This window comes from Pleurodeles waltl, chromosome 7 (assembly GCF_031143425.1).
Source record: "Pleurodeles waltl isolate 20211129_DDA chromosome 7, aPleWal1.hap1.20221129, whole genome shotgun sequence".
In the NCBI taxonomy this organism is placed as follows: Eukaryota; Metazoa; Chordata; class Amphibia; order Caudata; family Salamandridae; genus Pleurodeles; species Pleurodeles waltl.
In genome coordinates this window covers 127,963,801-127,979,150 of record NC_090446.1, presented here as the reverse complement: position 1 = coordinate 127,979,150, position 15,350 = coordinate 127,963,801, and the positions used below count along the sequence as shown (strand labels likewise).

The following is a 15,350-nucleotide window of genomic DNA, read 5'->3' as shown; positions in this document are numbered from 1 at the left end:
CAGAGGTAGTTAAATGACACTTGGAGAAGATTGCACAGAGGAGTTCAGGTGTACCTCTTCTTGACCTTTCAGGAACATTCAAATGGACTACTTTTAGAGCTCAGACTTGGCGCAGGTCTCAGTTAACCTATACAGAACGGTCAAGTACATGAGGCAAAGACGACAGCTCAGTCATCTGTAACTCCCACATTTATGATGGTTTCTTTTTACAGGACAATGATGACCGTATTCACCATTTTAGTCAATTATTGCGGTTGCTTACCATTGTGTACGTGTATATAACAATAAACTGGGGTCGGATACATTCAATGAGTCTGGAAGGTCATGTTACTCATTGCTTGGTACAATAATACTTAAGTGCTGTTGCAACATCCAGGAGAACTTATTATGTACTTTGAATATTGGAAGAAATCTTTTGAAACCCATTAAAATATCTATAACACAGATTTTGGGGAATCTGTAATTAGGGTTTTTATTTATGTCAAATATATATCAAATAAAAGAGATAATCTAGAAGTAAGCTTAACCGCATTTAAGAAACTCACTGGTAGGGTTGTATAACATCCCCCACTTTGGATCAACTATTAAAATGGAAAAGGATACATACTCAATGTGCAGCCAAGGAAGTGTTTCATGTATGGATCGCTGATTAACAGCTAAAATGTATCCCAACCTGACAAAGGCCTTAGTGGTCCCAAGTATGTCACATGCCTCAAATTCCTAAGATTGTACATCCTAATATCTGTCCTCACAAACTCAGACAGAACTCCCTTGACACTGTCCAGGAAGATTCAAACATCAGAACAGTCCCACAGGGAATGGGAAAATGCCATTGATTCTAAACCCATTATGCATGCAGCCATGTCTGCCTGGCCCATCAAGTTTACCCTGAATCTCACGCAGCACAGTATATGCAAGAGTTTAACTCTGATATGATGAAAGCTAGACTTTATTGCTACCTAGCTCAGGTGAGCCAGGTATTCTTTCCACTGCAGACCCTCCTTTGTTCTCATGTTGTGTTCCCATTTGTCCAAAGTAAATCCATGGCTCCTCTTATGAGATGTTCAAGCCATAGCCTCCAAGGGTTAAAATGCTAGTAGTCTTACTTGTGCATCTGTGTATTCCCGGCGACCATGCCAAATAATCAAGTATCTGATTCAGTTTTGCTCAAATCACTTTTGGTTGGAATGGATTGGAAGTCTTCATTACCCTAGTGCCTAAACGTCATCCTGTTTAGACAGGCCCAATAAGTTCCACTTTTTTAAGTCACTCCAACTTTGACACATTTCTCAAACTCCTGCCACCAAGCACAGTGGAATTTCCCTTATCGGATGCCCCCTCTACCCTAAAATGCAAGGTGGGTGTTTTCCAAGCATGTGTCACCAACTATGTTGTCCTGGTTAGGTGGAGCCAACACTGCATCCATAAAACCAATGTGGCAATGCTTTCTACCACACATCATTTTGTCCTTTCTAAAGGGATTGCTTCTACTGTGTGAGAAACCTATTCATTGACAAAGACTGTGATGCCCAGTGATAATTTTTAATAAGGAGGATTGATAACTCCCATCATACTCACTTGTGTTATGCCTTCAAAGAAAATTCAAGATGGTCGTCTGTCCATGCTTGGGTTGCTTAGGCCTCCGTCCCTCAATATACTTCAATATATAGCAGTGTACCCACCAACGTAATCACCCACCAACCAGAATGGGGTATTCGTCAATATAACAGGACTCCTGGGAAGGGCAATCTTCACACAAAAAAGCCACTCTATGCAACTGATGAAAGGAAGCCTCCTCCAATATTGCACATCCTCCTTGAATCAGCCAGTCCAAACTACAAATCTGCGCTCTTGGTAACAGCTAAACCTAATTATGTAAATTTGCCAGTTGTACCCCAGAAACGACATTCAGATAATTGATCAAGTTTCTTTTTTCTCAATTAATCAAAAAGACAGGGTCTGTTACATTCCCTAAATACATTCCAATGTCTGCACATGGTGTTGCATGGAGCCACTAGATAAAGAAGAACATTATCTGAATACAAAGAGATCCTATCTTCTCAGGCTCTACTCTATCTTAATTCCCTGCAGGAGGCTAGGGACAAAGCAAACAGCAGAAGAGAGCCCCCAGGAGTGTGGAATTCCTATAGCCAGACGCCCGCAACATATTGTTTGGGGTCCAGGACAACAAGTTTTCATGTTTATTTTGTCCTTGGGACAAGCAGCCGAACCCCCTGCAACACAAACCTTTCACCTGTCACTTTACAGGGAAGGGACCTGTCTGCAGCTGAGGTAATATTTGTGTCCATATGTTAATGTTGTTCGAACTTGCATTTGTCGTTCATTAATGCAAATCCTATATAATTAGAGTGAGCTCTCTAAATAAACGCTGTAAGGTCACACTGCACTACTGACAGTGGTTCCTGTAATAAAATACAAACAAATAACAAAAAATGTGTACACATGTTTGAAAAGTTTAACAATATAAGGCAAATATAATGCTTCCAGAATGTTCTCTAATTAGATGCAAACGTTTACATAGGCAAGATTGGCGAATCTTTGTTTTTAAAATAAAGTGTTCAGGAAAAAAGCAAGTAGGAATAAAAAGGTCTTCCTAAATTACTGTGAATTTTTAGGTACTATTTCTTTGAAACAGCGTTCAGGAAAATGTGTAGATGCATGCTAGTATTTCCAAAAAATATTAATAATGGAAAATCAGTGTAACCATTTTAGACAGTATTATGGGAAACATGAAAATTAGCAAGCACTGACAAAGCCAACCTATCCAATATTTTTGTCAGTCTTTTGATTTTGTCAATAAGTGTCTTGTTTTACATGCCTTTGTAACACTCAATTGTTGTGGGAGCTGCCAGGCCCTCACCATTGTAACAAACAAGTAAGCAAAAAGCAAAAAAGGTGTTTTGGGTTCAAAAAGCACACATTGCCACAGTACATCCTTGCGCTGACAAAACTACTTTGTGTGCCAACATGCTCTTTGTGGAGGAGCAGAATACCATCACTCACAGTAAAGCCAGTCGAGAGATGGATAGAGAGAGAAATAGAATTTGAATAAAAACAAAATGTCTTGGTTAACGCCAGTCCGAACTGGGGGCCCAATTCTTAAAGAAAGTCACAAAAGTGCACCCCTGGGATATGTATTTGCATTAGTGGCTTTCATGAATTCACAAGAATTTACAGATGTAGACCAGGAACTCATACTCCTAGAAAATATTTGTAAACTGCATTTTAGTATGAGCATATAAGCATGTGTAGATTTGCTCATGCAAAAATCTACTGAGCGTTTACAAGTTCACTTTCCCTCCAACCACTGTTTCCTCCAAACCTGGAAGAACTTCTACTTCTGCCCTTGTCAGAGGTACATTTCCAACCTTTCTCAGTACGGGAAAAGATTAGAGAAGAGCTGGTGAAAATCCTTAAAACATGCAAGTTAGTAGCTTTGCACAGACTCAACGCATTCCAGCACTGGAACTACTGCCTACTGCTTCCTCCAGCCTGCAGACATGTGGAAAGGAGGCAAAATAAGGAAATTGCTATAGCAGGGCTTTAAATTGCTAGTATTTAAGCCCTACTATAGTATTAGCCCTGGCACAATCAGAGAGGCTATTATTAGAACTCTTACAAAATGAGATTGCTGCCATACTTTGTCGCCGCACTACATGGCACCAAAGGGACAAGTACATTTAGGAAGCAACTTGTCCAGTGGACAAGTAGATATTTTCTTAAATTCCACACCCCTGGAGGATACACATATCTTGTTTTCTCAACAATGAGAAGACTAAGGATAGAACTCTAGTCATGTTTACTCCTGCAATCGAGTTACAACAAACATACGCAGTCTAAATAATGCTGTCTGAAGTTCATTATTCCCAAAACACTGATGATTAAGTTCTATTCCAAATAACCTAATCCCTTTTTGGCATCTACTGATAGAACAATCAAAGTTTCAGTAACAGATCAAGCTCTGTGTAGGTTATTATACAACCATTAAAGAACCTATACAGATGTTTTATTTATTGTATATCTTGGTTTACTATGCTTCTGAGTGAAGGTCCCAGTGGATGTCCTTGAGATTACTGGAAGGGAGCTGCCTTTTCTCTAATTGTCTCAAATATGCTGCACAAACATGTCCCGACGATGCCCGATTGATCTTTAATGAACTAAGGCTGGAACCTGTTCAGGGAAGGTGTTTTACTGACCAGCCAACATAAGACTAAGGTCCTCTATTCTCACCAACAGTCCTCCTGGCCTCTATGTGCTCACACCTCATCTAGTGCCATACAAACGTTACTACTATCAAGCAATGGCCACCACAATTTCAGTATCACCTAAACCGTCTTTGAAGATTATTACCCATCTGAACTATTCCTCTTTCCTAATTTATCTCCCTTACCAATTCATAAAGGCATCCCTGGGTTCCAAATAAGCTGCTGTCTGGCCTTGTTAGTAACCAGGGTAAGGTATCCCTCCTTTGCATCTACATGAACATTTCTTGAAGTCCAATTGCACTTCAAAGATTGTTGTAGTTGAGGTCCTATCTTGACGCTTGGCCTCATTTCTGGAAATGGCTTCCCCCGTAAGGACAACTTTGTATGCATTAACCAGGGTCATTCCGCTGAACAAAGTTTATGCTTTCTTCCAAGTAAAATCTTGTTTCGGTCAGAAAGTTGACTGCCACTGGATCTTGAAGCAATGACAATCACTCTCAGTTGCCACTAAACGTCGAACCCATAAATATCGCAGGTTGGGATACGGGACATGGGATATGCTCTAGGATGCCAGTACAAAATATACTGAATTCCAAAACAGAGATAGAAGGAAGAAAGGCACAAATAACGCTGCCTAGAGAATGGAGCATAAACACCAGAGCTAAAAGACAACTGCCTTCTCAGATTGTGCATACTCCTTCAGGACAACAACAGTCATGTGCCTACACCCAGAATATGTCAAAGAGAAACAGGGAAGGTTCAATGGGAATTGTACATGTGCAGGTATTATCCCGCATGGGTTGACAAAGTGGGTCTCGTAGCAAGATTAGATCAGTCTATATCTCTGTAGCATCTGGACATCCACTCCATGTTCTATATGATCACAGAGATCATTCATTCTATGGCAAAACAGGTATGTCTGTCACAGGATTTGACTTGTCATCTTAAACCATGTTTCTCATGGGCAGTTGAACACAAACTTCATTACCACTCTTTGTGACACCAGGAAATTCAAAACTAAACCTCAACCACCACTCTCTGACCCTTCATTAACATTCTCTGCCTTACAGAACCAGAAGCTCAGTAATGTTCTTCAGAAATGTTCATAACAATACAATCAACGGTTTTAAAGCAAGCCACAAATTCTACATCCCTTAAGTTACTGTATAAAGTGAACCCTCTGTGGGGATAGCAACTTCCCTCTCCTACTCTTTTCAGTCAAGAATTGCCCAAGTGACTGCCAATCATTACCATGATATTTATTTCCAAATGAATTCAACAACCTGACCCCCCCCCCACCCCCAAACAAATCTCAGGTTAATGAGCATCCAAGCTCTAATTTATTATGTGTCCTTCCTCTTTCCGAGAAGTAAAACATGTTTGGAACAACCGCTTAAGGAAAATACCTGCAAAGATCCCCTCAAGTTGACCACTCACATTGAGTCTTCTATAGCAGGGTCAGCCTCTTGCGAGCCTCTCCACTTTCCATATTCTGTGATCGCAGTTCTCATTAGGTGTCTGAGCTGATCCATTACGATCTACCATCCTTACAGTAATCTCCAATACTACCAGTCTTCCCACTCATGCCAGATCGCAGTCATGAGTTCTCCATCCACACACATAGTGCAAGAGATCTCAAGATTTGAAAAGGTCCCAGCTTTCCCATCGCGAACAACACAGACTCTCACTTGGAATAACATCCTTCATTTCATCTTTGAGTTTGTAAATTGCTTCTTGGCTGCATCATAATTACGTGTGGCGCTTGTGAGAGAAATTAGGACAGTGCAGCACCTTACTGTGCTGATTAGAGCCAGTTTTTCATGTTATACAAACCTTTCATATTAGGCACTGCCTGAAGCACAAATGACTTTGCCCAAGTTGCAGGTAGCGAACACCAACCGGGCAGTAAGCTTTGTGATGTTTATATAACCAGAGTCATATCGGACTACTTTGGCACAAAGAAGCATCTGGAATTATCCAAAGCAGACTGTGACCCATTGAGAATAGGCAGGACAAGATGTCATCAGCAACACTGCTCTCTTTCTAGAGGAGCTGTGCAGAGGTGTCTGTGTGGGGTTGTGTTTATTTACATCCAGTATGGGGCAGAGGACTGTGGTTGACCCTTCTCCTACTTCATCTACATTCCAACTAGCCAGCCCACCCTTGTAACAGCACTTTGTGCAACTGTGCCATATCATCTCCTGATCCAAGCAGTAACCTCTACTGTTTGGGAAATGGTTTTATTGAGGGTAGACCGGATGTAGATAACTGCTGCTCAAAATGGGCCCAGTGTGTGGCTGCAGGGCAGGCAATTATCTGCAGTGTGCACAAGCATTTTAATGTGGAGAAGGTATCACTCTGCTTGTGGTGACTGTGTCTACCTACAAGGAATGGGCTGTCTACAGGAGGTTGTGCATGGTGTAGGTGGGTTTGTGCAGTGTGTGTATTTTTCAGGGCTTTTGTGTCTTCACAAGTGGTGTGTTTTCTCAGGAGGCTTTGCTTGGGGAAGAGGAAGGTGGCACTGGATGTCGATAGGGAGCGCATGGATCTATCTGGAGTGGGCGTATGTCATTGCAGTTGAATTGAATTGTGAGCACCGAATAAGTCAGTAAGACAAAATAAAAGGGAAAAATATTTGGGATGTGAGCAGGCCAGGGATATGGTGACAGACAGCACTACTCCAACCTCACAGAATTTCCGATCCTTTCAATTTTTAATGCAACATCGGGTACTCCACTTTAATACTGACCCCTCTAAATATCGTGCTCCCTCAAATTGGGACAAGGAGATGCAAATCAGTAGCACTGAACACCCTTACTCAAAACAATAGAAAACAACAGCTTAAATGAAGAGTGTGCCGAGGACAAGAGACTTTAAGCCCCAGCAGTGATTTACAGGGGGCGGAGAGTAGCATGTGGATCGTCCAACAAGCACTCATATTTAAAAAGCCTCGTTATTAGATGGCTCCAAGACTGATAAACTAAATTAACAAGCTTTCAGCTATTCCATTTTATTGTGTATACACAAATCAGAATTGCTGCAATGTTTTAATACAACCATGTTCTTGTGATAACAAATTATGACTATTCTGTGAATGCCCATGTAGGAAAAAATGGCACCTGACAATGTTCATTTAAAATCAAACAAATGCTCTGGATTCAACTGTTCAATTCTAGGTCAAGAATGAAAAGTGTTAATTCTTACAGTTAGCAAAAACTGCAGAACCAGGAACTTACAAAAAAAAAAAAAAACATGGAAAAGGGCAAGAAAGTAAAGAGGGGCCTGGGGTCAAGTGTTCTGACTACTCTTTTCAGTTTTCAACTTCCAGTAGCAGCAGAAAGAAACACAGGAGGAAAATGCAGTGAGGGAGATGATGAGAGATGGTCTAGGAAAGAAAGTCAAGACAAACGGTCAATGGAGGCAGGCAGATGATGTAGGAACTAAAGAAGCAGAAAATATATGAAAGGCAAATTCCTCATCCACCTCCCAAAGAGACACCAAACTGCAAAGCAAGAAGTGAGAAAGGTGGAGGTGGGAGAATTATAGTGAGAAAAAGGTTATGGGGTAGGGGTAATTAAAAAGTTGGGGACAGACAGGAAAACGTGCAAACAATCCAAAAATAAAAGGAGGGGCGGGGCTGGTGGGAAAGAGGGTGAGAAACAGTTAAGCAAAGGGGGGTGTGCAACAGCGGAGGCAGTGTAATCGAAGAAAATGATGGAATTGGGGGCCCCTGCCTTATACGGCAAAGAAAATGATTAATTTCTATCAAACGGGGCATAACTTAAAAATGTTTCAAGAACAAAACAGGTGAACAATGCAGAACAAAAACATGTTACTGTTTTGTCAGCTGTGATACATAAGGATGGCAATTCAACAGTCCTGGCTTTTCTAAATATTATACAGTCAACATGCTGCCACAAGAAGGGAAGTGGTCATCACTAAAGGCTGCTTCTGACAAACATGATCAACAGTCTCACCATCACCAGACTGACTCACAGGGTATTTAAAGGTTACATGCTACACTGAATCCTACCCCTCACCTCATCCCCTGTTATGGCAAAAACCACAATAGCTGCCTAAAAACAATCCGTAGGTGACTCGTACCCTCGGCGGATGGACTCCAGGAACTGGGAATTGGCGGGGTCTTGATAGCTCCGCAGCTCCCCACTGTCCAGGCTGAACCCATTCTTCCACAGCTTCAGGACCACGTGCACCTGAAAGAGAATGAGTCCATTTCTTAACTGTGTGCCAAGCCCCACTGCAGGGAGAATCAGACTGGAGGATACAAAAGGGGAAATAGTGAGATAGGGGTGGTGCAGAGGAAATAAGTACACAATCTGCACCTGAACATAGGAGAAGTAGCACATCAACGTGAAACACAAGGAAAGAAAGTAGATGTTAGAAAGACGTAAAAAGTGTGAGGGAAGTAGAAAAATCAGTGGCGTAAAAGGTGGTGGGAAATGGAAGAATTCATGAAGAAGGGAATAGGGCAAAGAAAGAATGAACAGGTGAGAGGTGTAAGAGAAAAATGAGGCTAAGGAAAACAAATCAGATTTGAGGAGAGTGGATAGGAGCAGCATGAGAACACCAATAGTGGGAGTGCACAATAGTAACGGAAATCAGTGGAAACCAGCCTATACATTTTCTGACTAGGATGGCCTGCAAGATGTGTGTCATAATGGGTGTCACATACTACTAGCCTTGCCTAGCAGTTGCATTGTGTACAACCATTAACTGCCCGAGATCTGCGGAGGGGATTCCGCAAGAGAATCAGGCAATGGAGATCCCATTATTCTTTAGGCACAAACATGGTTTCACTATTGTTGACGGAGTCTAGAACATCTGGATTATGCCAAGAGGGGAGAAATGCAAAAAGGAGGTCGAGTGAACAGGACCACAGAACCTCTGTTTCTCAGTTTTATCAAACTGGGAACCTGCATTTTAAAACCTTCAGATTTCCATCCGGAGAAACCAACTTTTCTCTCCATTTAGTATCTGGTTTCTCAGCACAAATGCCGTTAGTGATCACTGCATAGAAAATCTGAATTTCCATTTCTACCCTTTCTTCTTATGCGACATCCATGATCTGCCACGTATTCAAGGTTCCCTCCACACTTCCACTGAACAAGAACAGAATGACTACTTGCTGCACAAGAATAACAAACTGCTGAGCCACATAAGTCCCAATATACTAAAAAGAACCAGAACAGATGCAACTGACAAAGACCTATGTGTGAACAAAGAAAGAGGCTCATGGGTCCAAGTCGGTGCATAATGAACAGTGTTAGTAAGGAGAAGGGTGTCATGACTGGAACAAGAAAGTGATGATTGCTTAAAGGGAATTACTTACATCCTGGTTGCCAGGCTGTTTTCTTCCCCCTGTCACATACGCGGACTCTTCCTCTGGTGCAGCTCCCAAACGGTATCCGCCTCCAGCAAAAGGCTGCAAAAAGGAGTAAAAAATGTTTCCTATCAGTACAGACTTTATGAAAAGCAATGAAGCCGGGGCGTAACTCTAGTGGCGTTTGTGGCTCTGGTTTTTAAAAACCCAAAAATGTCATGGCCACTGGCACTTGCTGAAGCAGAAACGAAACCCTCTACTAGAATGATAACAGAGGAGCAGGTCTCAGCATCCACAGCAAAAGCACCAAAGCAGTGTGATGGATTTCAGCATAAAGGTCCGAATAGGTCTTAACCTGAAAATGTATAAGTAAAAGTAGGTGCAGGGCTTATGGTTTTTATTAAAGCCTCACTGTGGTGCCGCTGAATGCCAAGGGTACTGAATACCAAGACTCCAAAATCTGGATTCCAAAACCCTTCAATTCCTGCTTCTATGTCAAGTTCACCCTTTCACCTTTCTCCCTCTAGCTCAATCTCTGCTTCTGTCCACCACATACATCCACCAGCACAAATTGAACAATGGGGTTCAAACAAAAATCAGTAACCACAAGCATGTTCCAACCTAGTCAACATGTTTGCTCTATTGCCAAGTCTCAAAAATGACCCCAACTCCCAGTGCACAATGGCCTAGCACCTCACTCCTATTCCTTAGTGCCAGTCTCATACAGGAGAAGAGAGCAGCATGGGATGGCGGAGATGAAAAGGATGGGCGGGCGGGGAGGAAAAGGAAGGGCGGGCGGGGAGGAAAAGGAAGGGCGGGCGGGGAGGAAAAGGAAGGGCGGGCGGGGAGGAAAAGGAAGGGCGGGCGGGGAGGAAAAGGGTGGGCGGGCGGGGAGGAAAAGGGTGGGCGGGCGGGGAGGAAAAGGGTGGGCGGGCGGGGATAAAAGTTAAGATCATCTAATGAAAGTCCCAAGTTGCTCCCTGGATCCTTACCGCTGCCCGGCTGCTCTCACCAGGGCCTTTCCCTGCCTTGTCCACAGCCACAGCCCCATGTTCTTTGGCTCCTTTGAATAGGTCTTCTACAAGCTCATTTGGATTTTTCTTCCGTGGGGGGCCAACTATCTGCTGCCCACTTCTTTCAGAGCCCCCGGCGTAAAATCTGCAGAAAGAAACAGAAATAACCTCATCTGGTTAAAAAATAAAGCATCATATTCCCCCTCTCCACCCTGCGTACGCCCCCACAAGAGAAGTGGCAAGCCCTTCCTGGGAGAAGACTGCTGGAATAAACTTGCATAGAAACCTAAGCCTAAGAACATACACATATTCTCAGGGCAGAACAGAAATATAACATGAAATTGTGAAGCGGACCTTCGTCCATTGGGGCATCTTGGCAGAACCAGGACTGGTCTACGTCTTGTCAATCTCTTAGTAAAATGAGCTTCTCTTAACAGCGGGGCTTGCTAGGTTTTGCAGCTGAAAATAGATTTCAGTTGTTTAAAGCTTAGAAACACAACTGCATGTGTTTTTCTGTTGGGAGAAGTCACAGAAAAAGGTATTGGGGGGAGGAGGTGTTAAACCTGGGGAAAGACATGAAGCTAAGATGGGATATGCAAAGCTTAGTTGTAACCACTTGCCAGGCAAAACATCTTTTATATGACAAAGTCACATGGCACAGTTGTCACAGAAAGTGAGCCTGTACACCAAAAATGGAGAGTGAATTCACTGCAAACAGATGGGTACTTACAGATTTAGCTATATACAGGATATTCAAGGAATACCACCAACATCCCCGCTGAGGATGAAACAATTTTAAAATCGTAGTGAGGCCTGTACTAGTTACCTGAAGCAATCAACTGTGCATGATTTCAGTACACGTCTGTGGGATAAGAATATACTTTTAATATGTAAAGTGTACAACAAGGTTGTGCCATACAGCAGGGGGAAGTTTTGTGTAGACAGATACACATCCCTTAGAGGGTGCGTTCAAGAACCCAGTCTCTCCTTCTTTTGAACGTTAATTGCTCTTAAAGGGCCAAAAACATGCAGAATTCAGCTTTAGTACTGCGAGTACGATGCAATTCCAAAGCAAGCCAACCAGAAAGCTGTACTTCTAACAGAGGGCATCATGTACCAGGGACAGTGTCCACACTGTGAACAAGGTTGTTCCTAAAGAACCCCTTCCTTGAGTTCTTAACAGGCAAGTCGAAGTGTGGGGCCTGATTTTCATTAAAGAGACAGCCCGAGATACAGTTCAACTTATTCAAAGGAATTCGGCTAATCATTAAAACACACCATTGTCTATTAGTCCTGGTCAACTAATCATGCTGCAGCTCTGTAAAGCTCTGGCGGTTTCTATTTTACAAGCAGACAATGTAATATTAATAATTATAATCTTCTTCTTCCTCTGCCTCTCTCTCCCTCCCCCTTCTCTCCTCTCCTCTCTTTCTTTTTTTTTTTTAACAAGACATGGATTCTGTGATGTTGCCCTGCCTCCTGAATGGACATGCTACTTAAGTATCACCCACACCCCCCCGCCTACTTCATTAACTTCCCTGTTACTGCAGCAAAATTAACTAATTGTGATTGGGAGGTGAGGGGGAGGCGAATGGTTGGAGTGAAGGGGACACAAGGTAACTTTGTTTTATGTTTTTGTGTGATGGGCATGAAAAGAAATCCGGAAAACAGAGGCAAGCGTGCGCTGGCAGCACTGTGGCTGTTTTACTTGAAGGCCCCATCTCCTTAAATGGGTGTCTTGCTCATACCCACTTCTCGTTCAAGCACATCTGTGATGAAAGGTGGCATTGGTCCAGGCTTCGGAGTGCCTGTTCACCCCTGGAGTTGGATATTTGACATTTATGTGGATCAGACTTCAAACGTACACACCACTGATGACTTTACCACATAATGTGATATGAAGATTCAACACTTATCGATTTAACTTCACTGCAGAAATAGGGGGGGGGGGGAATATGTGACAAGCACTGCTTGACTTGTACCATCTTCAGAATCTACCACAGAATCTACCCTTTGTGCTATTTAGGCTTTTCGTTCCCTCCAAATGTCTCAACAAAACAAACTGTAAGATTTAACCCACAAAAAAAAAAAAAAAACACAAAACTCCAAAGGAACCTCTGACCTTTGTCCTTCTTCCTCGTCTTCATCCTCTTCATGTCCATGCACTAGATCTTGAAAGGAAGTGACCCTGTGATCACTGAAAGAGACAAAACAATTATGAAGCAGGAATATGAGCAACTACACACAAATATATACACACACACACAGAAACACACACACACGATGAAGAACATGCTAGTAAGAGTACACCACGTCTGCTCCATTTCCCTGCAGCGATTCTCAGGAACGTGTAAACTGCAAAGGAATCCTCCACTTGCAAAAAGAATAAGCGTACGACCTGTGGGGTTAACAGAAATGTCCATTTCCCAGAGGTCTCTACGGTGGGTCAGGCAGCGATTTGCCTGTCCATCTTGAAATAGCTAGGTATTTTTTTCTGGTTCATGAACAAGAACTCACCTGGACCCAGTTCCTCTTGTCCCAGAGCTCGGAGGCGGCTGTGGCAGGGTCACGATATCGTCATCACCACCGTCTTCAAAGAAGTTTCCCAGTGCAACCTAGAGACAAAAAAAAAAAAAAAAAAAAAAACAATTAAGTACAGCGTTAAGATAACATTTACACTCCAGCTAGATTTCAAGAAAGGCCAGTGAAGAAAATCTAGAGTGGTTTGAATAGTTGCTTGTTGAAGAGGGTGTGTTCAGGTTGGAGTGTGTAATAACTCATTACAACATCGTCCCATCTTACATGCCACTTATGTCATTCCTTGAGGGTGTGCCTCTGTGTGGGAACGAGCAGCTCCACAATCTAAAGTCAGAATTAATGTTGCCCTATTTGTGAAACATATGAATCTACTCGTACCATACCCAAAATAACCGGTGGTTAGGCTCCCAACGTGGTCATGTTTGTGGCGAGTGATGCTTCGATCTCTACTGTACATTATGATAGCCTGGTATGGATTTCCATTTTCCCTTGGGTGATCACAACGAAATTACTTTGCATTCGTGGGATTGATTCGATGGTGAAGGGTATGTAAACTGGCCACAAAGATCTCCTGTGCATGCCAAGCAAATGTACTACTTTGACAAAAAATTACCTATTTTCTGAAAACTGTGGTTCTGCTCGCATCATTCTGATATACCAGATGAATGAGGGCAGTGCAGAGGTGCATGCAGAGTGTTGCCACAGCACCAGATCAGGAGATGTATGTGCATTTCTGCCTCCTGTGGAGGGTTTAGCACAGCCGCTGCATCACCAAATTGAAAGATGGAAGGAGAGAGAAGTTTGTACAGAGGCAGGTAGGAGGCTGCACCAGATAAGATTTGTATATATTGTTGTGTGTGGCGAATGGTACTGTGCAGCTCTAGCAAACGAGGCCTCAGTGGACCCACGTGCATGATGTGCAGTATTACACCAGGTGTACGCCATGCTGTGGAGCTGTCACACTGCAGGAACTGGTCAGGTTCACCTGTGTGAGGCATGGGGAGTTTAGACGCTGCGGCTTTACCAAACGAGGTGTGCCGGGGGGGCGGGGCACTGCCGCTCTGTCAGTTACAGGGCCTGCGCGTGCATGTGTGTGAGGATGCTCGACTCTACCAGGCGAGAGGAGGTATGTGGGGGAATGAGTGGAAACATCACATTAAATGAGGCGCCCATGAAACAAGGCCTAGCTCTGTTCCAACAGCATGGGCCTCAGAGGTGTGAGGAAGGATAGCAAGTCTTTTTAGATATTTACCTTTGTAATAAACATCAGTTTGCTTATCTGGGGCTAATAACCTTGCTGCATACCTCCACGGCCCTTTGATCCTACAACTACCAAAGACCAGAACCTAGTTTTCTATATACTTACAGTATGTTTATTTTCCATAGATCCACGCTTTTGTTGTAACCCAACCTCAGTATAGCCAATAACTGCCAGAGAGCCTGCCTAAAGCAGACAGGAGACCTGGCGCACTCCTATATTTGGGGGGAAAGCCATGTGCAGAGTAGGAGCATTGGGGTAAATCAGCCTAAAAGAAAATAAATAAAAAGGCAAACCCAATTGCACCCATTCGGAATCATAATGCGCTCAGGCAACTGGTCCTGGGGTCCCATTGTACTTGGGCCTAGATAGCACTATGCACTGATTTTACAAGCACTAAATGTCGCATCCTGACCCAGAAGGGACAATACTGTTCGACCTCTGGGAGCACAACAGACTCATGTGTGATAACTACAGGGAGTGCAGAATTATTAGGCAAGTTGTATTTTTGAGGATTAATTTTATTATTGAACAACAACCATGTTCTCAATGAACCCAAAAAACTCATTAATATCAAAGCTGAATATTTTTGGAAGTAGTTTTTAGTTTGTTTTTAGTTTTAGCTATGTTAGGAGGATATCTGTGTGTGCAGGTGACTATTACTGTGCATAATTATTAGGCAACTTAACAAAAAAAAGTATATACCCATTTCAATTATTTATTATTACCAGTGAAACCAATATAACATCCCAACATTCACAAATATACATTTCTGACATTCAAAAACAAAAACAAATCAGTGACCAATATAGCCACCTTTCTTTGCAAGGACACTCAAAAGCCTGCCATCCATGGATTCTGTCAGTGTTTTGATCTGTTCACCATCAACATTGCGTGCAGCAGCAACCACAGCCTCCTAGACACTGTTCAGAGAGGTGTACTGTTTTCCCTCCTTGTAAATCTCACATTTGATG

General features: G+C 42.8%; 1 protein-coding gene across 1 annotated transcript in view; it reads right to left on the bottom strand.

Annotated features, from left to right (window-relative positions):
• The window catches only part of NSFL1C (NSFL1 cofactor), a 66,630-nt gene that overhangs the window by 30,048 nt on the left and 21,232 nt on the right, over positions 1-15,350 (bottom strand). The window contains exons 2-6 of the mRNA XM_069243296.1: positions 13,098-13,195; positions 12,703-12,777; positions 10,560-10,725; positions 9,577-9,669; positions 8,331-8,440 (exon numbers count right to left, since the gene is read on the bottom strand). Coding sequence (XP_069099397.1) covers positions 8,331-8,440; positions 9,577-9,669; positions 10,560-10,725; positions 12,703-12,777; positions 13,098-13,195 — 542 coding nt within the window. The remainder of the gene's footprint in view (positions 1-8,330; positions 8,441-9,576; positions 9,670-10,559; positions 10,726-12,702; positions 12,778-13,097; positions 13,196-15,350) is intronic.